Here is a 25,948-nt window from a genome sequence, read left to right as displayed (position 1 = left end):
AAGAAAACACAGGGTTGGGGCACTACAAGATTGGGAGGGCAGACCCTTCCCAGGGTCCCCATAGCAGAGGAAGAAGTATTTTCTGGCTGATGGTCAGTAGCAGCCCACTGAGTAGTCATGGACTTCTTCAGTTGCTCTGCTTAGATGCTTGTCACCCTACTCATCCCAAAATTTCTGCAGGGTGTGGTGTTCCTGATAATAAGAAACAGGAAGGCTGTTCTTTTATAACCCCTTGACTCACCTAATGTAGTGCACAAAAGCAACAACCACTGAGCCCAGGTAAAAGGAGAGGAAACTCAGGAAGCTGAAGAACATGGCCTGGACATAAACAGACTCTGAGGAAAGAGAAGGGATCATTCAGCTCACAGAGCAGGAACAGCACCTCTCAGGCTCAGCACTCTTCCCAACACCACCTTGTAAAAATGCCCAGCCCCAAACAGCCCTTCCAAACCCATTGGCTTTCTTCAAAAAGAATTGACAGAACCTGTTCAGCACAATCTCCCCCCATTTGTTCACCCCCAGTGCTAGCTGGTGTGCCACACAGCCCTTCCTGGAAGGGAGCAGGCTCCAAGTGGCTTTGTCTCCTTTGCTGGTGGTCTCTGCACCATTCCTTTAGAGGCTGCTGGCCCAGTCATACCCCTGTATTCAGAAGTGCCAAGTTCCCCTGTAAAGCTGCAAAGTCTCTGCCCAAAGACACTGACTTTTAATGGAGGGCACAATTGTCACTTGAAGGTTCTTTGTCCGCTGCAGGTTCCAGGTACGGTTGACATTCCCTGTGAGGTGCACAGTGTACAGAAAATATAAAACAATCAACATTAATGATTTCTGGCACTGATCTTGGTTCTCTGAACTGCAAAAACAACAGGGTCCAGCTTTTCATTAAAATGTGTGGGTGGTTTTGCTTTAAAATGTTCTCTGATCTATCAATACACAGCCTTTACCAAATGTTTCCCCCTTCCTCCCTGTTCACAAACTTTTTTTCAGACTAGAAATCCCTGCTTGAGCCTTCCATGTATTGCTTAAGTCTGGATGTCTGAATCCCAAAGGCATCTCATGTGCTATTCATTTAATCCCCAAAGGAGATATTCTCTTATTACAGGTAGTGGGAGTCCATTTTTGCCTTTGGCCAAATCTGAGAGTAAAACACTTCTGTGCAGGATGCCACTCTAGAAACTTGCTCTGTTTCTGCAGGGCTTAGCATACCTGGCCAGTACAGCTCTGCTCACAGCCTTAGGATGAAAGAATGACACTCCAAAGGGCACAGTTCTCTTTTTTTGTGGGAAAATTGGGGCAGAAAGGTGGCAGGGGAGTAGTAAAAAGCTGTTGAGGGAGCCCAGTATATCTATTGGTCGCAGTCTTGCTTCTTCTGCAGGGAAGAAGCTTTAAGGCTTTGAGAATTGGAATGTTCCCACTCCAGTTACAGCCACTAAATGAGTAGTGGAGACTTTGCTTTTACCACTGCCCATCAAGAGGACACAGTGTTTTCTGGTTGGAAAAGACACTAGAACAAGTCTTTTGTAAAACTATTTTTCCAGAATTATCAATTTTTCCTGTTACCCCAAGTTCAGAGCTGTCACAGATCCCAAGACAGCAGTTGGAGAAGATGCTCTCTGCAGGAACTGAGGCTCCATGGAAGCAGGAGGATAATACAGCAGCAGGAAGCAGAGGTGAGAACCAAACAAAAAGCTGTAAGCAGCATTGCCTGGATGTCTCCAGTGTCTCCCAAGGCCCCAGTGGTGCTGCTGAAAAGCACATAACCCCAGCATGCCAGCCACTGTACTAGCCAGCCACCTCCTGCATTTATCAAGATTTTTGATGGCCCAACAATATCAAATTGATACTTCACTCTCCTCACAACTACCTGGATAAGACAGTCCTAAAAAATCACCTGGTGGCATCCCACAGGAAGGTCCCAAAAGACACCCACTGCCCCATCACTCAGATGCAGCAATCAAATCAACCTCCCACAACAACTTACCATGAATTGAAGAAGGCACAGAACCTCCACAAGCATAATCCTCTGGCTTGATGACGAACACAACAAAGAACTGCTCACCTGGGAAATCTTTTCTCTGCACAGAAGGGTGGAAGAAGACAGAAAATCCATGAGACATAAAGCCTCTCCCCTCCAACAGGCCAGAGATCAGGTTTTAATTGCTACACATGCACTAGAAAACACTGGGACACAAATCAGCATCTCACCTGCACTGTTATGGCTGCCTGCTTTGTCATAGACTGATAAACTCCATTGAACTCCACATTATGGTCCAGGTCATACACTGGGCACTAAAACAGATAACTAAGGGTTAAACCAGGGACAACATCCAAACTATTTTCAAAGGAAGCCAGCTGGAAAACACAGAACAGCAAAAAAAGGCCCAAGCTGGGGTATCCAAGGGAACAGAACATCTTGCATGTCTGTCTGCTCCTATACTGCAGGATCCTGCATTATTCAGGGAGGTGGGGAAAGAGAATAAGTATGGGGCTATTTCCCAGCTGCAAGCAACAGCCAACCTCCATGACAGGGAACACCCTGGGAAAGGGGATGAAATATATAGAAAGGAAATCAAACTGGAAAGGAAGAAAGACATCATGTGTCTGAAAATCAGAAGTTCCCTAAGCTGCCTTGAGCCAGGGCAGAGTCAAGGGAATGGCACTGTTCCCTCCCTGAGCCACCAACGTTCCATCCAACATCCTCCATGGGGAGACAGATGCATATCACAGGGCAACAGAAAACCTCACAAGAGAGACAAATTCCCTATGTGGAATGTGTTCCCTATGGATAGGCTAGAAAGGAACAGCTTGTTCACCTATTTACAACAAAAGTCTCTGTATGAGTTGCTTGAATTCAGTATCTCTGACTGAATTTTCATTCCTCTTTCAGGGGCTCCCTTCACCACCACCACCAGGGCAAAGCCCTGCCTTGGGCTTTTCCCTCTGCAGGGCACAGACCCCTCACAGCTGGACACAGCTCCAAGCAGGCAGCTCCTCACCCTTCTCTGCTTGGACTTACCACAATATCCTGGACAGAGACAACTGAGCATGGGTAGGTTGCATCAGACACCACATTAATGATGACTGAATCAACATCCTGAGGAAATTTGTACAGAAAATACTGTGGAGAAAGCAGAGTACAAGAGTCACGATTCAGAAATCACCCTTGGCAATATCTTCAGGAGCCCTAGATGGGCTTTGGGGTTGGATGTGGATGGCTTTCATAAAAAAATCAGATTTCAAACATTAAGACCTTACACTACAGAAGAGCAGATTAAATATATACAGGCAACTGCCCCTTTTGCACAGTATGCTATTAGATACAAACATCTTCAACATGTTAAACACAGCATAGCTTCTGCTCCCTTAAGCTTTTTTCACCTGATGAAGCTAAAGTGACTTCATTTTGCACTCCATTCCATTTTACATTGCTATGAACAATTTCCAGATGTTTCCATACTGATGGCTGTACTTTTATAGATGGCAAACATCACTGATCTTTCTCAAAAGGGGTTGCCTCAAAGACAGACCATGAACAATATTAGGTCAAATGGCTGAAACTCTGTCAAGAGTTTAAGAAATTAATTATTGATATTTGTTGTAGGATTCAGGTTATTCTTTGGCTTTGATGGCAAAGCATATTGGGGGTTTCTCTTTGCACTTGAGCTTTGAAATTACTTCAGCTGTAACTCAAAAAAAATTTGTGAAACACTAATATCTGGCAATATTCCTACTTTTCCTGTGGGGGAAGGAATAGCATCTCCTTCATTGAGCAGTCCTACAGGATATTTTGTGGGGTTAGAAAAAGCTGTTTTTTCAGATCTGAACAAAAGATGTCCCAGGCAATATCATTATTTGTATACTTGTCCAGTAAAAAGTTTGCTGCACTACCCCGGCCAGCTGCTGGAGAAGTGGGGCTCCTGTGCCTGCCCCAGCAGGATGCTTGCTGCAAGGGCTCTCATCACCCCCCTTGGAGGCCAGACCCTGAGACCTCAGGCTCCAAGCCACAGCTACCACGAGGGGCTGATGAGCACCTCATACCCCTCAGAGGGACACAAGGCTGAGGAGTGCCACCAGACACCTTCCTCCCTTCCATATGGTCACCACTGTGGCAGCCATTGCTGCTACACTGGAAGCTACCACCACCCCTGCTCCAAAACCGTCACCTGAGACTGTCCCAACTCTAGACCTCCCTTTCTGGCACATAAACTTTAGTGCTGAGCAAGCACTAAAGCACTCCAGCTGCTTTCTGTTTCTCTTCCCCCATGCCATTCCCAGGAATTACTACCCTGAAGTGGGAGGACAGGGACAAGCAGGAAATCACCCAAGCCTTTTCCAAGTTGCCCTTTTCTACTAAAGCCTTTATTCCCACCACCCCTCCCCAAGCAGGGTCCCCTCCCTGCTGTAGGAGTGCTGGCTCCAACCACAAGTCCCTGCAAAGTGCAAACTCACTGAGCCAGTTTCCTTAGCAGAGCACGTTTTGTCTGCACCAAGCAAGGACACAGGCAGACTGAGCTCCTTGGTTTTCCAGGGGCATTTTTTCCCCTTGGAAAGTTTTAGGGGCATGAGGACCACTTTTTAGTCCACAAGGACCCTTCTATAATTTCCTCTAAGCCGTGCTTGCACCAAGGTACACAATTAACACAAGGGCACTGAGGCCAGCAGTTCTCTGCTGCATACACTGCAAGTGTTAAAAACACATCCAGCCAACACTTCTCACCTATACAAGCATATCCAATTTCTGCTTCTGCCCTCAGGCACAAGCTGGGCTCCAGCCATCTCCTTCAGTTTTTATGTCTTTTTACAACACCCATCTATATTTTAAATATTCCTTTCTTTCTTCACGCTGTTGACTGCTTAATATCTTGATTTATAAACACCTCAGCATTATACCAATGAAGAAGCAGTCTTCTACTCCATACACCTTGTTATTAATTAAAAGTCATAAATCTCATATTATTGTGACAAAAAAATCAGACCACAGTCACAAAGTTATTTTCATACCCTAAACACTCTAAATTCTAATTACAAAATCATAAGTAATGAGCACTTATAAAGAGCCTCCATTATTCCCTATGCTTCTATAGTATAAAACATTGCATGAATCTGCAAACCAGATTAAGACATTTGTCAGCAAAAAGGATTAGCTAGGATGCCTGGTAATACAAAACCTAAAATTAAATGGTGTTATTAACATTGAAAGCAACAAGAGAAACAGAGTCCCAGAAACCTGGGTAAATCACACACCCTCCTAGCTCTACAAGTTCCTGTATCTCTACAGTTACTGCCAACAGCATTTTCATTCAAGAGAGGATTTGTATCTGCAGGGCTCTTAGCAAAGCTGTTCAACTGGAGGTGCTGTTCATATGTGCCTCCTTCAGAACTAACAGACATATTGTTGTCTTAAGTTTTAGCTTTCATGTTTTCTAGATTCTGTACTGTATTAGTATAGAATTCTGAATTTCATACAGAAAGATCAAAGATCACATCAACCACCTGGATAGGGTAAGACATACAAGCAATCTACACAGGACTCCTCCTTACCTGGGGCTGGGAAGGGCTGGCAGTGAAGTTAAAGGCTTTGTTGGTCCTAGAAAACAAATGCCAGAATGTTGAGATCTAAAACTTTCAGAGCTGGAATACACACAAAGTACCCTAAGATTAAACAATTTGGTTTTTTCTTCCTGGGAAGGAAAAATAAAGGAAGAGTAGGCAGAGGGACCAAATCCCTCAAGTGATGTTCAAGTGATACATGAAGAAATTGCATTTGTATTCTCATATCCCAGCTTACTCAAGTTGGAAGTTCTTCAGCCTGGTGACTAGCAGCTCATATGCAATATTGAACGGTGCCATGGAAGCGACATCCACAAATATAATCTGGTCAGAGGGTCTTGTTTCAGGTGTTGGCTCAGAGGGACACAGGGTCCGACTCACTTCTTGGTAATTATAGGTCCTCTGATAGCTATAACAGCCAGGGAAATGAGGAGAGAGAAAGTTGGATGGGAAAGAGAGAGAGAAATAAAGTAAGAGTGCAGTTAAAAGGTTTTTCAGCACTAAGACTGGCATCATTTTCCCCCTATTTGCATAACTGAAATTCTCATCTAAAAGGCCAGGAGCATTCACTCTTATTCAGCATTCAAGCTCCAGCTCTGCTGCCTCTTGCAATCTGCACAAGGGACTGGTCATCCTCAACATTTCACTTCCCTCAGGGAAGCCCACAACAGCTGTGCATCTCTAACATCTGCCATTTAGTGGAGTCAAAGAGAGCACTGACAGCCACTGCTGTACCCATCACCTGCATCAGGCAAAACACTGCAGGATATCTGCTGCTGGCACCAGGATTCAGTCACAGGATGAAGCTTCACATCTTAAATGGTCTAAGGTGCCTGAAAATTCCCTATTTGCAGCCCACTGAGCTCTGGGGTTAATGAAGATGCAAAGCAGCATTGCTTTCATAAAGAAGCAGTCCCAAAACAACCACCTCCTAGAATAAACTTAACTTAGATGTTCCAGAGGTGAGAAACAGAAGCTCTTTTTTCCCCAAATGCACTGTTACACAGAAGCTACAGGGCTCTTCCAAGAGCCTGTTCAAACCAGAGTCCAGGAACTACCTGCACACATGGCAGGCAACTGTGGAAGGACAGCAACGATGTGTGGTAGATTCAGTGACTGGTGCCACGGGCAGCTCCCCTGCAGACAAACCTCCTGGTACTCTGTGCACATATCTGAGAAGCCAAGAGCCAAGAGCAGGCTGCCAAGTGAGAAGTTACTATCAAATCCTGGTCTTCCTACACCCAGCTGGCAGTGAACAAGCCCTGCAGTGTACACAGGCTACAAGATGTAGCACACGAGGGAGGCTGCTGATGAGTATAGCTGGTAGAGGAGTGTGTCACAAAGAGCCTCCAGTACTTACAAGCCTCGAAAAATCAGTGGGACCTGCCACGACAGCACTCCCTTCTGCTGGCGCACTACAAACAGGATGGGGTACTGGAGGTTCTCGGAGCTGCTGTTCACGTACACCCGCACTGCATCCACCTGGGGGAAAAAAGAGCATAAGCTGAAGGTAGAGAACGTGGCAGCTCCAAATCGACGTAGGAGAAGTCTTTCCCTGTTCCTCAATCTGACCTAGGTGGTGAAAATATGCACAGGGAGGTCAGCAGTGTTTATCACTAGGCTAATTATTCAGATCCATAAATCCTTTACAGAAGTGCCTCTCTGCTAGTGCTGCAGTCCAGAATCACAGCCCTGTGCCCAGGTCAGAGATGACTGTCCAACAAGACACAGTGGACAAATGCAGAATACATAGGAGAGTTCAGTAGCTTCTGTTGGGAGCAACCCACATAACTTACCTTACAAAAATTAAGCAAACAGATGCAGACACATAAGACAAAGACCCAAAGCTACAACTAAGAATTTTCTTGCTGGGACTCTTATGTGCCCAACTCAATCAGCATTACTGGGAAAGTCACAAAGATGACATCAATAGACAAGGATGAAAAAGCAGATTAGCAGCTGGCTCTCATGTAAACAATTCCAATATGACCATGATCCCACCTAACAAAACAGGAATACACTGCTGACTGCCCTCAAGTGGACAAGAAAGGCTGCTTGTGAGAAAGGGTTTTAATGCATCCCACTACACCAGCAATTGAAATTTATCCTTATATAATCATTGGCCACCACATGTTTGGAGAGGTAGGACACTGTGATGTAAAACACCCTTGTCTGTACCACATGGAAATGTCACCATTTCCATTTGACAACAGAATCCCTTCAGCTCCATCTCCAGAACTGTAGCCACTGATGAAGAATACAAAATACAAGAGTGCATAACTCATCGTATGATAAGAAACAGTCCATCTCAACTAGAGGCCCTGAAATAATGAAAACATATTAAGTAGATAATAGATACACATTTTAAATCTGTCACATCCTGAAAGATTATAATGAACTCTCACTAGATCAGTAAAAGGCTTCTCACAGATATTCTGATTTTATACCCTCCAAGAAGAGTAAATGTACAAGGAGCTATCATGTTCTGAAAAGAACATACAGAATTAGGAAGCTAGAAGAAGGAGAGTTATCAGAGACAGCATCTTATTCTTACCCCAGGGACACCAGTTTCAGAGAAATTACTTACCTCTGCAAATCTAAGTCAAAGAAAATTTCCTATTTATTCTTGTTTGGTGATTCTAGACTCTCATGGGAGTTGACATCTAGTAGAACAAAACACCTTCCTGAAAGCCACAATTCATGTCAATTTTCCTGACATTATCGCCATAATACAGAGGTGATAGCCACCAATTCCTAAAATATTAGGTCTTCAACAAAAAAAACCCCAAATAATTTAATTAAACCCCCTTGAAATAGAAAGGCAGACATTAGAATCTTTTCTCATTAAAATCTTTGCCTTCTGGCTTCTAAACCTTTGCAAAGCTTTTTTGTCCGCTTTTCAGTTTTGCTTTCCATTCACAAGAACTACATACGCAATTTTGTTTCCAAGTATATTTCACCATAAGGAGCTAAAACAAAGTTAAGAAAAACGGCACCACAAAGCAAAACACACAAGAAACACCTGAAGGGTGTCACCACAGGCAGCACTGGAAGAAAACTCAGTGGCTTCCTTAATCCCAGTAGCTGCCCCAAGAGAGCCGAGCCAGCACACGTTGGTGTAACTTGGGCTGAACAAGCTCCTGCTTGTTTCTTGGTGCTTGCTGTGACAGGGAATGAGGACATGAGTGAAGCAACTGGAACTGAACAAGAAAACAAATCTGAGAGCATGAAGACACAATGGTCAAGCCAGTCTCCTGCAAGGACATGGAACAATTCTCCACCCATAGGGAAAACAACTATCACTGCAGAAAGGACACATTTCAGCTACCTGTCCAGCAGCTTGTTGCCCATGAAACAGTTCAAGCAAGCCCACCTCCACAGGTGAAGTGATTCTCGCTTGCCTCAGGCTGGACATGGCCCTGTGAACCCTCCAGGGCTCAGCACATCAACTCAATGCAAAGGGGAGCTCACATCAAACTCACAGCAAATACCACTACTGGCTTACACATCCTTCAACTATCCACAAATACAAGCCAGAAACTGGGAAATTCTCTTCTCTGTGGATTTCACAAATAAAGACCATAACCCAGGACATGAGTTATGCATATACTGCAGATAGTCAGGTTTTCTTAACTGTACATGAGTATGTGTACATTAAATGAGTACAATTCACTCCCAGCCCTCTCCTTATAGGAGAGGTGTTCCTTTATCGGCTTTGTGGCTCTGCACTGGACTCACTCCAGTAAATCCATACCTTCCTTATATTGGAGAGACCAGAACTGGGCACAAGCAGGATCACCTAGAGCCAGCTGACCATGGATGGAGACTCCATAACCTCTCTAGAAGACTTGTTATGATGATTGATCATCCTGACTAAGAAAAGAGTCTCCCATCTATTCTAAAGAAGCGCAAGGGAAGGGAAACAAAAGCATTCATGATTAATGCCTTGACAGAGAAAAGCCTGAGATCTGGGAGAAAGTCCCTTCCCTCTGCCATGATCCAGCAGCCAGACCCCTCATTTGGTTTCCCTTTTTCCACAAAACTAAGCTGATTATACACCACCTACAACATTTATTCAGCTTTGCTGCTGATTCCATTAGCTTATAATACTTGTAGGAAATAGGAATATCAGGAGAGGGAGGTAAGAGTCTCAAGACTTAATACTCTTTTAAATCTAAGCACTTACCCACAAGAAAATAGGTATATCCCATATTACTACCATAATGACTTTTCTACATTCTTACTGTGCTCAGCACTCTGTATTTGCTCTCTGTAACAGCTGGTTATAGCTTCTTTGCCCTGCTCCCCTAGAAGTCCATATTCAGGTGCCTTGAGCTCTTTTTGGTCTCATCATATCTGGGGCAACATCAATCTGCATCAAGGCAGGACTAGTTATGGCCTAGACTCACAGATGGGATCCCACTACACTTCTTCCCCCCTCTCACCTTTCTCTCTGTATTCTACACAGGTAAAGCTGCTTGCCAGGCCACATTCAAACAGTGTGCCTCAAACATAGAGGAACATCTGAAGTCAGAAACAACACCTACAGTGGAGCTTGTTAAGAAGATCCTAATGTAATTTAAATTTCACCTCAATATACCAAAAATTCCCTTGCAATGAATACCTCTGCTCCTCCTACATTTGCATGTACCCAGATCAGTCTGGAGCATCACGCTGAATCTAACCTCATCAATATCTTTATTATAAAGTTCAAGAAACAAACAGGGTGATTAAGAAGCTGGACAGATGGAATTGAGGTTCCAGTCCATCTAGTTATCTACTCTGCTGCCATTGCCACAGCAGTATAGGACTTCTTGTGAGCAGATCCTGCACTTCCAGTGGAGGGGCCAGACCCCCATCCCAGGGCACAGCTCTGTTCTCCCCTCACAGCATCTCAGGGATACAGCAGCAGCTCCCAAGAGCTTTGGTTGATAGGCATCTTCCTTATACAACAGGAAGTGTTGCAGTGTTTTCTGCCAAACACTGCAAGAAAACAGGTGGGTGTGGGGAGCGCGGCAGGTGGGATTTGCCTTCTGGCCAAATCTGCAGAAGAAATTACCAATTAATGGTTGATGACTTGGAAATAAGCTTGGGTGTAAGTCCAACAAAATGTAGGTGCAACTATGACGGAGCTTGGGAAAGTGCAGAAAAAATTATCATTTAACTGCAACCAGGGCTTCTCTTCATCTGTTGTCACTCACTCTCCAATTTACTGCTACAGATTAGAAGGAACCCTAATTAGTGTCTTGGAGAAACACATTTTCCATGTCAGGATGAACTGCTTAGCAGGAGCATCTCAAGAGGCAGTGATAAAAATGTAACACTTATGAATGGATGTTTATGATTTTTTAGGCCTTCTTTTATTTGACTTTAAACTTGTAATCCATGCTTTGCTCCTAGATTCTCTTGCCTTGATATAGACAACACATACGTTTTCATGCTACAGATTTAATGAATTCACTATTGAGCCAGTGTTAGTAATCCCATCTTTCCCTTTGAAAGTCATTTGGCATTTGACTTCAGCAAAATATTTTTAGAAGAGCAAAAAAAAAGCAGGAGGTGAAGAAAAAAAAGTGACTTATTTACTTCAAACATGCTTCCCCCCTCCACACCTTTCCAAAGGTTATTTCATTTTAAAAACAAGCAGTTCTAACTCAAGAACCCTTCCCTGCTACAGAACCACTGCTCCCATCACACATACCTCTCCCTTCCAACACAAAATTTCTTGTAAAGAGGAACTCCAGTGGAAAAGCAGTGTTTTAATTTAAAATTATAATCATCACAAATATTATGAGCCTCCTCTGCATCCATCTCCACTCACTTAGGACTGGAGAGATGAGGAGAAAGTTTTGCCTGAGCAGAAACAGGGTCAGCCAGGCTGCTGTCACTCCTGCACTGCCAGCACTGCTGAGGGACTTCATTTTGGAGCAGATCATTGCCAGCCCCCCAGAAAACTAGTTGCACCTTCCCCTTCCTTGCACATTCACAGTAGGAGGCTGTCTCTATTGGTATTATAATATAGTGCTAGACTTCACCTGCACCCTCCAAGCTGAAACCCTCATCTCGGGCAACAAACTTGTGTACCAAATGCTCCCTTGGACAAGGCAGGCCCTGCACAAATATTTGTCCCCAATAACCATACTGCTGCCTTTTGTGCTGTAGGGCTGAGGCAGGTTGGGACTGCTTCAGAGACTTCTGCTCCTCACATTCCTTCCCAGCGCCAAGGCTCTGCCGTGTGCAGGGGCGATTCACCAGCCACGCTCATGAGAGTTTTGTTTCTCAGATGACTGACCTTGAAGTTTCTCCTGTGTTCCAAGGTGGACAGAGCAATAAGACAGCTGAATAAAGAGAGAGCTCTCAGCTCTGCATAAAAACGTGTTAGACCAGGAAAGACAAATATTTGTACTTCAGTTCCACCACCACCACGGAGATAGGGGGAGGGAAGGAAAGAAAGGAAAAAAAGTACAACTGAATTCCATTCTCTAGATGGGAACAGGCAGAAGCAGCCGGCTCCAAATTCACGCAGCTGAACAGAACCAACATGGCTGCAAACATTAAGCAAAATAAACCAGGCTCTTGTTGACATGAAAGAATCCTCGGACTGATTATTAAATCTGCATTTCCCACAGAGATTACACATCATTTTAAGACTGTGGGGATGTGAATTTAAGGGCAAGGCAGGAGGTTGCAACAACAGTTTGTGCTGTAAGCAGAGGTTTTCAAGGGCTTTACCATGGATTCCATTCCAAAAGCTCTTGGTAAGCAAAGCCTTTGAGTCACACCAGGGCTCCGCCACGCTCGGCGCCGCACCCACACGCCAGCCGCTCCTCGCCAGCCCGCTGGCATCACCAGCCCGCCCTGCGACAGCGCTGGGCCGGCCGAGGCGCCGCGCCAAGCCCACGGGCAGGAACACGCCCGGCAGGCAAACACGGGCTGCTGCTCCCAGGGAAAGGTCTCGGCGCAGGACACGCGTGCAGAAGGCACTGAACTGCTGCTGCCGGCTGCTGCGCCAGAGAGAGGGGCTTCATTTCTACACAAAGCCTGAAATGAAGTGAAAAGGATTGAACTAGAGCAGTCAAGGCAGTGAATGAATACCCCATCAGCACCGAACTCTGCTGATCTTCTCACTGATGAGGCAATAGGGGAAGCTGAGATCTGGAAGGAAAGTAGTTGAGACAGTGACAGATTTTAGAGAATCTCTTTTCTCTAAAAAAGGTCTCATGAAATGAGAGCACTGCTCCTGGCTGACAACAAAACAAGTGGAACTCAGAGGATCATTCCCTTTCAGCTTTTCTCTGTCTCTGCACTCCAATGTCAATAAGTCTTAATTGCCAAAAGCAATTTGTCAAATAACCTTGGCCCAGAGTTTTCTTCCAGCATTTCTGCCAGGTGTATTAAATACCTGAAGGAGCATAAACGAAGAGACAGACTCTGGGTATGTCAAGCACAGTCTTGGGCACATTAACATAACTGCTCAAGATTAGTATTTTTCATTTAAATGTTTCACTCTGTGCAAATGTGCTGTGTGGATTTACAGTCTGCCATGGACTTTCCCATGAACTCACTTGTTTGCAACAGTATCTCTGAAGCATAAATGGAAGTAAGACAAATACAAAACATGATAATATTTATCTTTTTCCATTATTGAAGTTTTGTCCTCTAACCAATGATGCCAGGGAGTCTCCAGGACAGCCAGAAGGAGAAACTGGGAGTGGCTACGCTAGATTAAGTAGGTACCTGTTTCTGAACACCCTCAGACTTCAGAAAGATGTTAAAAATAAAAAATCCTATTTTGAGCAGTCAGCTAAGGAACAAACTACTCTGCAATAATTGCCTCTTCCTAAACCACAGCAGCTGGAACTCTGGGCCAGGCCAACTCTTGAAACAAAATGGTTTATAACCTTTCCAAATCATAGCCTTGTAACTCCAAGCTCCTGGCAGTAACTCAAGGGATTGCTGTCAGAACTTAGATACCTGGTTCTTTCTTGGTTCCCAAGTTCTTCACTTCAGGATGTGAAGAAGTTCAACACTTTGGATGTGGATTGAATTATGTTTTGTAATGCATGATGTTTGTTTTTTTTTTTTTTTAAACCATTTTCCATTTATTTTAAACTGCTCTGAAGTAGCTATTTCTATGCTCAAAGAAAAACATCAGTGTAAAAAAGTAAGGAAGGCTGTTTCTGAAATCCTCTGTGGTTCTCCAAGTATACACAGCACAAAATTATGTTTGCTTATGCAAATGTACTAAACTATATTTTCAAACTGAGCAGATGGCACACCCTTGCAATATACCTTTTACAGTCTGCACTTCAATTCCTTAAATATCCCCTGAAACAGCAGATTAGGTCCATGCAGAAAAAGCTTACCTCCCTACCAACAACTTCTGCACAAGTTATCTGAGGACATTTCAGCCTCTACTTACAATGCAAATGTATAATAAATTGCTGCACTGTTCTTGGAAAGAGTTCAAACTGAGGAGAGGCATTTTGATGAAGTTCCTCTTATCCAGAATTTGTTTTCTTTTTTAATCTAAACATCTTGGGGCTGGGGAGGGAACAACAAAACCTGATCAGCTTTGATTTTAAACATGACAGCCCAACAAGAAGAGAATTATTAAGATTTAGAACAACATTCAAATTCAAAAGAGATGCTTTACTTCAAGGACAAGTTATCGAGCTTGACAGCATTAGCTTACACATTTGAAATAAAAATAAAATTCTTGCCAGCACCACAGCCACCATCTGAAGGTCTGCTGGCTACCCTGCAAGAAACCAGAGCAGCTTTCAGTTTTTTCCCCTAAAGCCTGCAAACTGATAGCCTCTGCCAAGACGTACTCTCTTTTTGCCTCCTAGATAGGGAAACCCACAGAGTGCAAAATCCTAGAAAGATGAGGAATAATTTAAGTTTGAAGGGATCTCAGTTGCTTCTATCCCCAACCCAAAGCAAAGCCATGTCCCACACTGTTCTTTCACCCAAGATATCCCACTTTTGTCAGAGTTTTCAAGATTGTATTTTCTGATGCAAAAAACAACAGTCAAGTTTAAGTTTTTAGTAGCTCCCCAGGCAATTTCTCTCATAGTTTACTTTTGTTTTCCCCTATAAGCAAAAGCTTTTTGTGTGATCCTAGGCAGGGTGAGGAGTGTTCAAGAGAACCCACTGAGAAGCAGCAAGCACATTCCAAGTGCTGTGTGCTCTACACTGCCTACGCTGTCACCTCCTAGGGTTGGCTGTTTTCTTTAAGAAATATAAATTATATACACAAAAGTTACTCCAAAGGGATTCTGTTGAACCTTGCTTGGCTTCAGACATCATATACTATAATTTGCTTTGATTTTTTTTTTGGATTTGACATTGTGCCTACATTCCTGTCACATAAGGCATTTACTATTAGGTTCCAGAAATGGTGTGCTGAAGCTCTTCCAGGGCCCTGTGGTGAACAGACTAGAGCCAGCAACCAAAGAGCAAGAGTGTTCAGGCCCTGGAGGTCCTGTAATAGCAGCAGCTCTACTGACATCAGGAGATCTTCTCATGCAAGCATTTGTAATCTTCCCGATTTCTTTGATTTTTACCTGCATCTTTGTGGCTAAACTGGTGGGCTTCCACTCAACATTAAGGAAAGACAGAACTCAGCCTGTTGTCCTCACTATTGTCCTCAGGCTCAGCCTTCTTCAAACAGTTTTATTGCATGCATGGTGTAGCTGTGGACTGAAAGCTGCGCTGGAGCCAAGACTAACATTATGGAGAATGTGTGCAGGACACCATGGGGATATTCAAGGTAGTTTAGCCAGAAAGCTCCTACATGTGAAACCCAAAGCCAGCTCAGAAGCAAGAGGTGGAAAAATTGCTCTTAGAGTTGTTATAATAGACATGGGTACTGCTGGAGTGAGACCTACCCTAGCATGTCAAACAGCAGAGAACAGCAAACACAGATGATCACTGCCACTTATTAAAGCAGGTTGCCTTGTGTAGCAGATCAAGGAGTTTTCCTGCAGCTAGGACAGATGGCTTTAGTCTAAGCAAGTGACTCATCACACAATTCCAGAGGAACATACAGGTTCTGGCTTCTTGCCTAAAGGAAAGCAAGTGCAACTACCATCCACACCTCAGAAACAAGACCCATTCACTAGAGGTCAGAGAACACAAATGCATTGTGCTCTTTGGCTGGAAAAGGCACTTGGTCACAAAATTTAAGGCATGTAATTGGAAGACTTCTGATCTTCTTGCTAGCGTTGAAACCACTCTTTCTTTAGGACAGTCAACTTTTTCCTATCTGCAATTCTGAAAAAATGAAGGGTAATGATGGTAGCAACCCTCCCTGGTAGCACACAGCCTCTCATAGATTAAAGGTAATTTTTTATCTATAACTCCTCAGATAGACTTCACAGACAAGACACTCACTTCAGGGCTACACATCCTCACACTGCATAACTGCTCAGCAGAGAAGCCACAGCTTAATCAACTGTCAATCACAATTTATGGTAAGTTGGGCCATATGGGAACTGGGACTGGGGCTCTGTTCCTAGCCCTGGCAAGGGAGGAGGAGGGAAATAGCACCCACTCTTCCTCTTAAAATAGGCACAGCCCACTGCTCAGCTTCGGAGCTCATCACAACCAACATGTACTGCATGAATGTCCAAGAACTGTGTCTGGATTGCAGCAGCTTTGCCTACAAATGGAAAGTTGGAAACTCATTCTCTTCAGAGATACTTGTTTTTTTAAATATAGTCCAATAATTTCCCAAATCATACATTCAGCTGACCTGAGCTCCAATAAGGAAAAAGAACATCTGCTGTCTTCTTTCTCATTATATTCTCCTGGACTGCTTAAAATTTAGTACAGGACATACCTGCACAATATTAGTGTCATTTGTGTTTTCAGCAAATTAACCATTAGCAACTGCCAGATCCTACAGTGGTGGAAAGTCTCATTCGCTTTGAATTCCATCAGTACTCACACACACACTACTCTTTTTGAAAATGCTGGTATTACTGCAAACATAGAACTAAGCAGGTTCTCTTACTTGTCACATAAAGTCTTCAGTCAGTGGTAAATCCAGCAGAAACATTCTACAGCACTTTTTCAGTCTTCTGAGCAGGAACACACTGCACATGCAGCTCCAGCAAATCAGCAAAAGTCTCCTTCCTTTCTCCCTCCCAAGCAGGGACATGTCGAACATGTGGAATGAGTGTGCTTGTTTTTGACCCCCATCCCGAATATCTCCAGTGTAAATAATCCTAAAATAAAATAAACCTGTTTGCTCAACTAATTGTTTACCAGACTTCTAACAGTGCACATCTGCCTTTGCTGTTAGAGCATGAGGGCACAGCAACAAGTGACAAAGTTGGGTTTATTACTATATTAAAAATTAAAAAGTTAAAGTTAAATTTAAAAAGTTAAAAATTAAACAAACAGCTGTACGGGGGGGGGGGGGGGGGGGAATTTCAAAGAGCAGCTAGAAGGAAAAAAAGGGAATTCAAAAAGCAGAAAGACTACCCCCTTAATCTTGGCAGTAAGACTAAACAGAGGTGACTGTGCTTCTCCTCAGCACAGCTTTACCTTCACATTTCCTCCTCAGCAATTAAGGCCTAAATCCCAGTACATAAAAGACTGTCAGCTCTCCTGCCTCAAGACAAGTGTTTCTGCACAGTACATAGGACAGCTTCCCTTCCACAGACAGAGAGGTTTTACATGCAGAAGTTTCAGCTAGGTGATCTGGTTCACATATCACATACCGTCATTTTCATTTTACTCACAAGTTGTACAGAAGGGAAGCCACATGTCTCAAAGCAGCTCTGCTGCAGAGCCCCAAGTTGTGGCTTCTCCACCTTGTACCTATCTGCTTGTGAGTACTCTCATGGCACTAGTTTTTTCCCTCCCATCTTGCATGCATTTCCATATCCCAAGGAGTAAGGATGATGAAGTGGATGAAGAACACCCTCTGAGATCAGGCAAGCACAACGCTTTTCAGAAAGAAGCAAGTCTCTAAAGCATCAATCAGGAGAAAAGGTCTTGTTCCCTCCTTTCTCTCATCCAACATCCAAGCACTGCTCTATTCAGTGGCATTTTCAGATGTGCCTGTGCAGTCATAGCACATCAGTAACCAGAAAATTTACAGAGAATTGATGGATCACAAGCCAGCCCTCACATTTTGTTCTTGTTCCCAAGTTTTTCCCTTGCTTTGTAGGCCTGGCCTCATGAGGGAGAGCAGAAGAGGGGAAAGCAGCAGAATTTACATAATCATGAAAACAAATTCCTGTTTTCAAAGCCAGATCACTCCAGACCTGACTTTGTTTCAGAGGGGAGAGCAATTAAACTCATCCATTGCAGTCCTTCCATACGGTGAATGCTCTTTTTATCCAATTAACTTTTCTGTAACTAAGGTTAATTGCCCATGTGGTATCTGCCTTGAGTTATCAGAGGCTTCTGGCTAAACTGCCATCAGCACAGAGACAGGAAGAGACCAAAAAGACCAGGAAGAGCAGAGAGCTCAAAAGTGGCAGGCAACTGGCAAACACTGGCTGGTATTCCCTCACTAGGAGTTCAAGGCTTAAGACTAGCAAAAAAAAAACTAATATACACTGAGTTTTTGCAGGACTTGCATTCCTTCACAAGACCCAGCACCAAGAAGACAGCATGTCCCTAAACATCTGCCCAACTTTTGCATAAGAAAACCCTGCCCACAAGAACTTGGTGATTAAAGCCAAGATTTTCAGTATCAAGCTTCTAAATCTTGAGCAATTCTCAACAACAGGGAGACACAGAAACACCAGCACAGCTCAATCTTTGACCATGCCAGCAAGAGGAGATACAGTCATGTTTGCCTCTCATGGGTAAGGGCTGCAGCTGGGAAAGGTGCTGCACAAAGCCACAGCCATCATCCCAATTAGGTCAGCCACCTTCTTCCCAGCTCCCACTGGTTCATCTCACCTGCGGAGCTCAGTGAGGAATCACAGAATTGGAAGATCATCTTCAGAGATCATCTAGTGCAAACATCCTGCCATGGGCAGGGAGATATCTTCGCTAGTTCTGGTTGCTCAAATCCCCATCCAACCTGACTATGAACACTGCCAATGATGTGTATCCACAACTTCTCTGGACAACCTGTTCCAGTGCCTCACCATCAAAAAAAAATTTCCTTATGTCCTACCCAAATCTAAACTCTCAGTTCAAAACTGTTGTTCCTTGTCCTGTTATTACGCTGCAGAAAGCTTTTCTTGATCATTTAATAAGCTTTTTTGTACTGAAAGGCTGTATTAAAGTCTCTCTGGAGTCTCCTCTACCACCAGAACCTGTTCTAGGCATCCCTCATCAAAAAACTTCCTATGAAATTCCATCTTTATTTAAAGAGTTATTATCTTCCAAACATTTTTCCTAGCAGGAGCTGGTTGCATGTCCCTCTAAGGATATTCATGGCAGTGCTTGGTGAGTTCTGCATTGAAAACAAATATTAAATCTCAAACCTGAATTTTCCCTTCTTATATACACTCTTGACCCTATCTTTGCAGAGACTTCTTGTTCCAGCATATAGGACCATGGAGATTAGTTCATTAAAGCTCCTGCTTAAGTAAGGCAGTAGTCTGTACTAAGCACTCTGTAGTTCATAGCCACAGGAACATCTTAATGTCTAAAAGTAACCTAGAAGTTGCATTTAGGTACCTGCAAACACCCCTGAGCAGCCATGTGCCTCTTCCCACTGTGCTTTCACTGTAGCTCTCCAGGAGAGAGGTTGTTTTTTTTTTCAGAAGGTGTCCAGCAAAAACCACATTGCTTCAAAGAGCACATTAAATTGAAGGAACCAGATTAATTTTAACTGAAGTCAGTATTTGTGCTACCTCTGCTAACAAGCCACAGACATCTGGACTGCCAATAGGCCCTCATCATAATACCTGATATTTGTAACACCTGAAGAAACCTAACTTACACCTCGACCAACTTCCAAAAGGAGGCTCAAGCCCAAAGTGTGCTTTTGACCTCCTGAGATCATTGGTGACACCCAGCAGTTAGGTGAGGCTGGGCTCAGTTGCATCATAGCCCAGACACCCAACTGCTGGCCCATAAATACCAAGTGCATTTTATTACATAGAATACAGGTTAGGAAAAAGCTATGGTTTCCATTTTCTATTGTTCTGTGCAATAGAGGACAGGAGGGAAGAGTCATCTACCTAGTTCACCATCTTTTGGTACATCAGATCATCCTACTCAGCAATTAACACCCAATCCAAACAACGAGGGGTGAGAGGGGGCAGAGTTTCCAAGGTACCACTTAGCTACTTGAGATAAACACGTGGGGAGGGGGGAACCCCACAATAACTGGGTACACATAAAGGACAGGTTCTTTCCACCATCAAACAACCATGGATGGTCCTGGCCACCCTGCCCTGCAGTCTCCTCATGACACACCTCACGTGCACAGCCCTGCCTCACCTCGCAGCCTACCAGAGGGAAAGCACCCTGATCCTGAGGAAATACAGTGGGGGAAACGGCATTTAAGAAGGCTTATTAAGTGCACACGCACACACACCCTTTGTTTTTAATTCTTCTTTTTTTTTTTTTTTTTTTGGGGGGGGGGGAGGGGGTTGTTTGGCTTCTATGTGGGGTTTGTGTTGGTTTGGTTTTTTTTTAAGTTATTTTGAATGCAGTACTATTATCCCCACAACTCTCTTCTACACTTTAAACGCATTCTGCTGCTAGAACTGCTGGATATCAAACCTCCCTTTGGCGGTGGGGAGCACCAATCCACCTGCCCAACCCGCAGCCCCGGGAACACCGGCACCCTCCCAGGCGGCAGCCCCGTCCGCGCCGGGAAGGCGGAAAGGAGCCCGCAGGTGCACTGCGGCTCCCGAGCACCGCGGCGGCGGGAGGATGCGGGCAGGACGGAGGGAGAGCCCGGCCGCTCCCGCACAGCGGCGCCGGTACCTCCCCGGCACGCAGCCCCCCACCCGAGAGGGTGAGGGGACACGGTGCTCGCCCCGCCGCGGGAGCCCTGGCGCTCCCCAGGTCGCTCCTACCTGCCCGGGCTCGCTGCGGTAGGCGAAGGCGTAGACCCGCTCCGAGCTGATGTTCACGGCGCCCCGGTAGACGTGGCCGAAGGCGCCGGGAGCGGGGTTGTCCCCGGGGCCGCCCCCCGCTGCCGCCGCTGCCGCGCAGAGCAGGGCGCAGAGCAGAGCCCCGGGGGCCGGGGCTGCCCTCCCGGCCATGGGCTCCTTCCTGCCCAGCCCGCCCGGACTGCGTGTCCCCGGCAGGGCGGGCGGCGAGGCGCTTCAGCGGCGATTTAAATAAATAGCTCGGCGACAGGGGCGAGAGGCGGCGGGGGCAGCGCCGCACGCCCCCGCCCCTCGCCCGGGGGACGCCGAGCAACTTTCCCCGGGGAAGGACCCTCCGCCGGCCGGCGGGGCGGGGAGGGGAGGGGAAGGGAGGCCGGCCGGCGGGCTGGCTGGCCAGCCCAGGGGCGGAGGGTCTCCTCTCTGTGACCGGCCCCACATTCTGAAGCCGGCTTAGCGGCGGATTGTCAGAGAGCTTTTCCACTTGGGGAGCTGTGCCGTGAGCGCAGGGACACGCTGGCATCGTCAGGCATGTGGGGATCAGCATCTGCAGGGCTTCAGCACTCCCTGCCATCCGCGTTAGGGGCGTCCTCGCTTCATATTCTGCCGGCTTGCTGGAGCTGCAGATCGCACCAGAAATTCTGTATGGGGCGCTCCCTAACCTTTCTTTTTGGCTGCTCAGAACTTTGAGATAAATGCTCTCGTCCTTTAGTTCAGCCTAAAGGTGTGAAAGGCAGCAGCAAATGTAATTTCATTAATCTGAAAATGGCTTGTTGCATCTTTTCTTTACGTAATCCGTGGAACTGGCTACAAAGTATACTGATGCCCTTAACCTTTTCAGCAAGATGAGAGCAATACTGTTGGGCTGTGAAAAGACAAGGGATCTCTCACGGCTTAACCCTCCTATGAGGGTTGAAAACACACCTAGGAAATGTGTCACATCCCATGGTATAGGGATGCACTTTAAAGTCAGAGAAAATGGAGTGGAGTGTTACTTATAAAGCAATAAGAAGGGTTTTTCAGGCTGAGGATAAATTTTCAGGAGCCACAGTTTTATAAAGTCAGCCTGCAGTCTCCAGCTGCAGACTCTAGCCCCAGAAGCTTTACACAAGTTGTGGATTTTGTTTTCAAGGCAGAGAGATTTCCTAGGGGGTCACTTGTTGTCTTTGGAGGAACACTTGCAAAGCTCAGCAAAACGAGCCAGCATGCCTTGTGCTGCCATTTTGATCTCCGGGCCCTTGTGTGATTTCTGCCAAGAGAAAAAAGGAAACAATTGTCAGTCAGTTCTATCCATCTTGAAGAAGGGTTCAGGTCACCCTGCCTTTTGTCAGAGTCCCAAGAAGAATCATTAAGGGTAAAAGAAACCATTTGCGGTCTGCTGGAAGATGGAGAACCCAACATAAAGCCTTTCAGCCTAGAATATCATGCTCTGAAGACAAGGAGAATTGATGACCCTATCTTGCCTCTTAACAGGACATGGCATGACTTGGCCTGGCAGACTTCAAACAGTGGTGGTGCTGGGAGATTTATGGTTACCCCTCCCTACCCTGTGGAGTCCAATGCTCCTGAACCCTACAGCTCCTTTCTCACCCACTGCTGTTTGCAGATGCACAGGTCCTTCTGCCAGGGCCAGCAGCCCTCTAGCATGTGCTGGAGAGAGGACATCAGAAAACTCATCTCCCAGAGAGGAAACTTCAGGCAACAGGAGGAGGTAAGGCAGGTAAGGGCCATGCCTGGTTCCTCAGAGCAATTTGACTGATGGCACAAAGATGGTGTTCTGCAAACCAAGGTAGCTGTGGCAGCTGCAAATAATTTTTGTGTCATTCAGTGTAATGAATATTTCAGACTGAGATATCAGTGCACTGTACCTCTCTAGTTGTGTTGGTTCCATGGCAAAAAAGTGGCTCTTTATATAGTCCACATTTTCTAAGATAGAGTTATGCTATTCTTAAAGTGATTTCCCTGCTTAGATGTACCTTATGGTATCTTACCAAAACCTACGCATTTTCCCTCATTTTTAATTTGAGAATTCAAGTTTTCTAAGTGTCATACATTGTTCTTTTCTTAATTTCATCTCACTATTTTGAGGCTTTTTCTGTGATTTAGCAAGGGTAAACCTTTGTTCAAATCTTTTTCTCCAAGGTGTCACACTGCCTGGTTTAGTGTGATATGCAGAAGTTTGAAGTCAAAGGTCAACTCCACCATTCAAGTTGCTGATGAAAGTAAACAATTGTAGCAGACAGATCAGAACTCTTCATTTGATATACCTTCCTACTGACAGGAAAATATCCACTACACCAGTTTGGGAATTGCTTTTTAATCACACACTCTTCTCATGTTAATACCATCTGATGCCAATTTGCCTTTATGAGACTGGTGTTCAAGACAATGTCAAAGGCCCTACGGAGTCAAAACAGGTTTCACATACTCCTTTCAGCACTTACTAAGTCAGCTGTCTCAGCAGAGACATAAATTAGGTTAGTTTGACATGATTTGTTCTGGACAAATGCAGAGTGCCTGCTGCTCATCACTTTACTGTTATTTAGTCGCTCACACACTGATTGCTGAACAGCTCGTTTCATTACTTTTCCAGATAATAAATGGAGGTTGGTTGACTTATAATACTTCACTCAGACCCTTTGATAAAGATGAGTAGCCCATTTTCCCTTTTCATTACACCTGAATCTTGCTCTTGAAGGGCAGCATGTACTTTGGAAGAAAGAACCAATCCTTCTAAGAGACAGTATTCTCATCCAGATACACCATGGCTCTGAATCAGTGGAAGTGATCTTTTCTTGTGTATGCCACTGTACTCTGGCCTTGGGAGCCAGCAAGGGCCAGATGCCCACTAAGGGACAGGGATCTGAGTGCCACAACACAGAGAGGGGAGAGAGAGGCAAAGCGAGTGCCTCACTGGCCAGGGCTCCATCCCACAGCATCTGAGCAAGACAAGCAGGATGGGCCTGGATATGGAATCAACTGAGTCCAGAGTGGTGGACAAGTCAATAGCAATGGGATAGGTATGAGGTCAACATAAGTTAGTGACTCAGGCCTGGTGATGGCAGTCAGAGACAGACAGTCCCATCAGCAGCAGGCAGGTCCCCAGCGGTGAGGCAGACCTGAGATCTGTCCGGGAAGCTGCTCAGCAGCTGGGCCAAAGGGATACAGGCAGGGCTGTCACATGGCTGTAGCTCCAGCAGAGCCAAGGACCACAGCCTCACCTGGAATGAGCTGCCTTGTGAGGGGGAAGAGAGCCCTTGCTGGAGCCTTCCCACAGCCCTGATGCCAAAGTCACTGGAGGGAAGAGGGGCAGTGCTCAGATGGGCTCTTTCTAGGTTGCCTATGAGCCCAGGGTGCCAAACCTCCAAAAAAAAGGGATGATGCTCCTTGGGGCCCTTGTCTCTTGCTGTGTGGAGGGCATGTATTTCATAAAAGGACCCATTTTTTTCAGTATAAATAAAGCCCAGGGTTGTGAATGTCTCAAGGGAAGGAGAACTGTGCTGGATGAGAGGCTCACAAGAGTGTGGTTTTGAGTTTTTTGTTGATTTTTTTCTTTCTGCTGTTGGGAGCAAAATAACAACAACAAAAAAAATAATCCCAAGCCAGTAAAGAAACTACATTTCCCCTTGTAACCGTGGCTACAAAAATATGTAGGATAGAGACTATTACAAAGAAATTCCCTAAATCATACTAACTTAGGGAAATAGCATAAATGTATAACAAACCACATTGTTTGGAAACCTGATGATATTTAAAATTACTGTTTGCATATATAGTCTCTTTCTTCTGTAAGCTCCTCTGTGAGTTAATGGATGCTGTAGATGCTCTACTGGCTTCTGCAGAGATAATGCCACATTTTCAGACTGCTGAAAATGCAGTGTGAAGAATAACGAGAAGTGAAATGTAGACAGCCTTTAAAGACGTTTGATAGAACCTGCTCCAACCTTTCCTATACGTGGGCAAAGTGTTTGAGAATACCCTGCTTGAATGAGAATTGTCTCTGGCTTGTGTCATATTTGCTTGTGTTAGCTATTTAACATTTATATTTTACTGTAATTAATAATAGCAGAGAGGATAAAGAGGTTTCAGAATAGATAATGTAATGATGCAATTACGCCTGTATTGCTTTCTTCTTCAGTAGGCCTTGTTCTTCAAGACAATTTAAAGCCATGTTAAGAGAGAATTCCAGATGTGCCCTTGATTTATTCTTTTTGCTTTCAAATTTTCAGACCAATACAGATTAATGAATTCCCTGGCATGCGTTTCTCTTCCCACAGGCTGAACTCTGATGATCACTTTCAGGTGCATATGGTGTCTATGTTGAGTGTCTAGATGGAAACTGAAGGCTGTGAGGTGCAACCTCCACATTTGCAGCACTTCATTAGAGGCTATTGCTGAAAGTATTTCTCTAATGCGTTTTTCTCCCCTCGTGATTTCCATCTTCTCCTTATATCACATGCAATACAATTCCTCCCCTCAATACCTTAACCACTACCTTTACATTAATCTTTTTACAGTGATGCTGGTAAAGCCAGAATTGCATTGATGGGGACCCTAAGCACCAGGAAATCTTGGTGAAATGGAAAAAGTTTTGAATTAAAAGCTGACAAACCTTGTGCCTTCACTTTCCAGCTCCCACAGACAAAATATTATGTTCACACTGTAATACAAAATGTGAAAAATGCCAATCACTTGTTCTAAAATTTTAAAAGTTTAATAGTAATAAAATGGTAATAAAAATAGAGTAATAAGATTTTGAACAGAGGTAGGACAATAAAGGACAATTAAAAAAAAAAAGAAAAAAGAAATATGGACAGTCCTGTCCTAGGCCAATTAAGCCCTGAAGTCACACATGCTAACAAGGATTAACCCTTAAAAGCAGTACCCTGTTGCATATTCATATATCTCATACACGATGCATAAATTCTTTTCAAACAAAGGGTGTTTTCTGGTTATTGTCAACATCTTCCTTTTAATCTTGGTGGCTCCTTAAAGACAGAACAGGAGGTGGAAGAATGTTTGCCTTTTCCAATAAGGAGACAGTAACTCTTTAGGTGTCTTGTTGCTGTTATCTCTTTGCAAAGAATTTCTTGATCCCTTTATTGAGCTAGTTAAAAAAATATATTACATCACATAGGTTCAATTTTAACATTATGTGATAACCTAAAACAATATCTGCCACACTACTTTAAAAAGGTTAATACAGTAATACTAATTAATACAACACATACAGTATTCCTTTGCAAAGAGCCAACCATATAATATGCACTTTTCACACGAAATGTTAACTAACCTTTTTGAGTAATTACATCATGTCTTTACCTTTGTGGAGGGAAGTGGAGGATCTGTAGCACATAATG

The 25,948-nt window shown here is 44.5% G+C and overlaps 1 protein-coding gene across 3 annotated transcripts in view; it reads right to left on the bottom strand.

Moving 5' to 3' along the window:
• SIDT1 (SID1 transmembrane family member 1) overlaps positions 1 to 20,806 on the bottom strand; it is a 39,344-nt gene extending 18,538 nt beyond the window's left edge. For all 3 annotated transcript variants that reach the window (XM_021548840.2, XM_021548841.2, XM_077781246.1), the window contains exons 1-9: positions 20,556 to 20,806; positions 6,908 to 7,029; positions 5,786 to 5,956; positions 5,539 to 5,584; positions 3,014 to 3,115; positions 2,203 to 2,286; positions 1,979 to 2,072; positions 702 to 773; positions 242 to 335 (exon numbers count right to left, since the gene is read on the bottom strand). In XM_021548840.2, the coding sequence (XP_021404515.1) occupies positions 242 to 335; positions 702 to 773; positions 1,979 to 2,072; positions 2,203 to 2,286; positions 3,014 to 3,115; positions 5,539 to 5,584; positions 5,786 to 5,956; positions 6,908 to 7,029; positions 20,556 to 20,744 (974 nt within the window). In that variant the 5' untranslated portion in view covers positions 20,745 to 20,806. The remainder of the gene's footprint in view (positions 1 to 241; positions 336 to 701; positions 774 to 1,978; positions 2,073 to 2,202; positions 2,287 to 3,013; positions 3,116 to 5,538; positions 5,585 to 5,785; positions 5,957 to 6,907; positions 7,030 to 20,555) is intronic.
• Between the last annotated feature and the right edge of the window lie 5,142 nt (positions 20,807 to 25,948).

This window comes from Lonchura striata, chromosome 2 (assembly GCF_046129695.1).
Source record: "Lonchura striata isolate bLonStr1 chromosome 2, bLonStr1.mat, whole genome shotgun sequence".
Lineage (NCBI taxonomy): Eukaryota > Metazoa > Chordata > Aves > Passeriformes > Estrildidae > Lonchura > Lonchura striata.
Note: the sequence above shows the minus strand (reverse complement) of the source record. Positions and strands in the feature narration are given on the sequence as shown.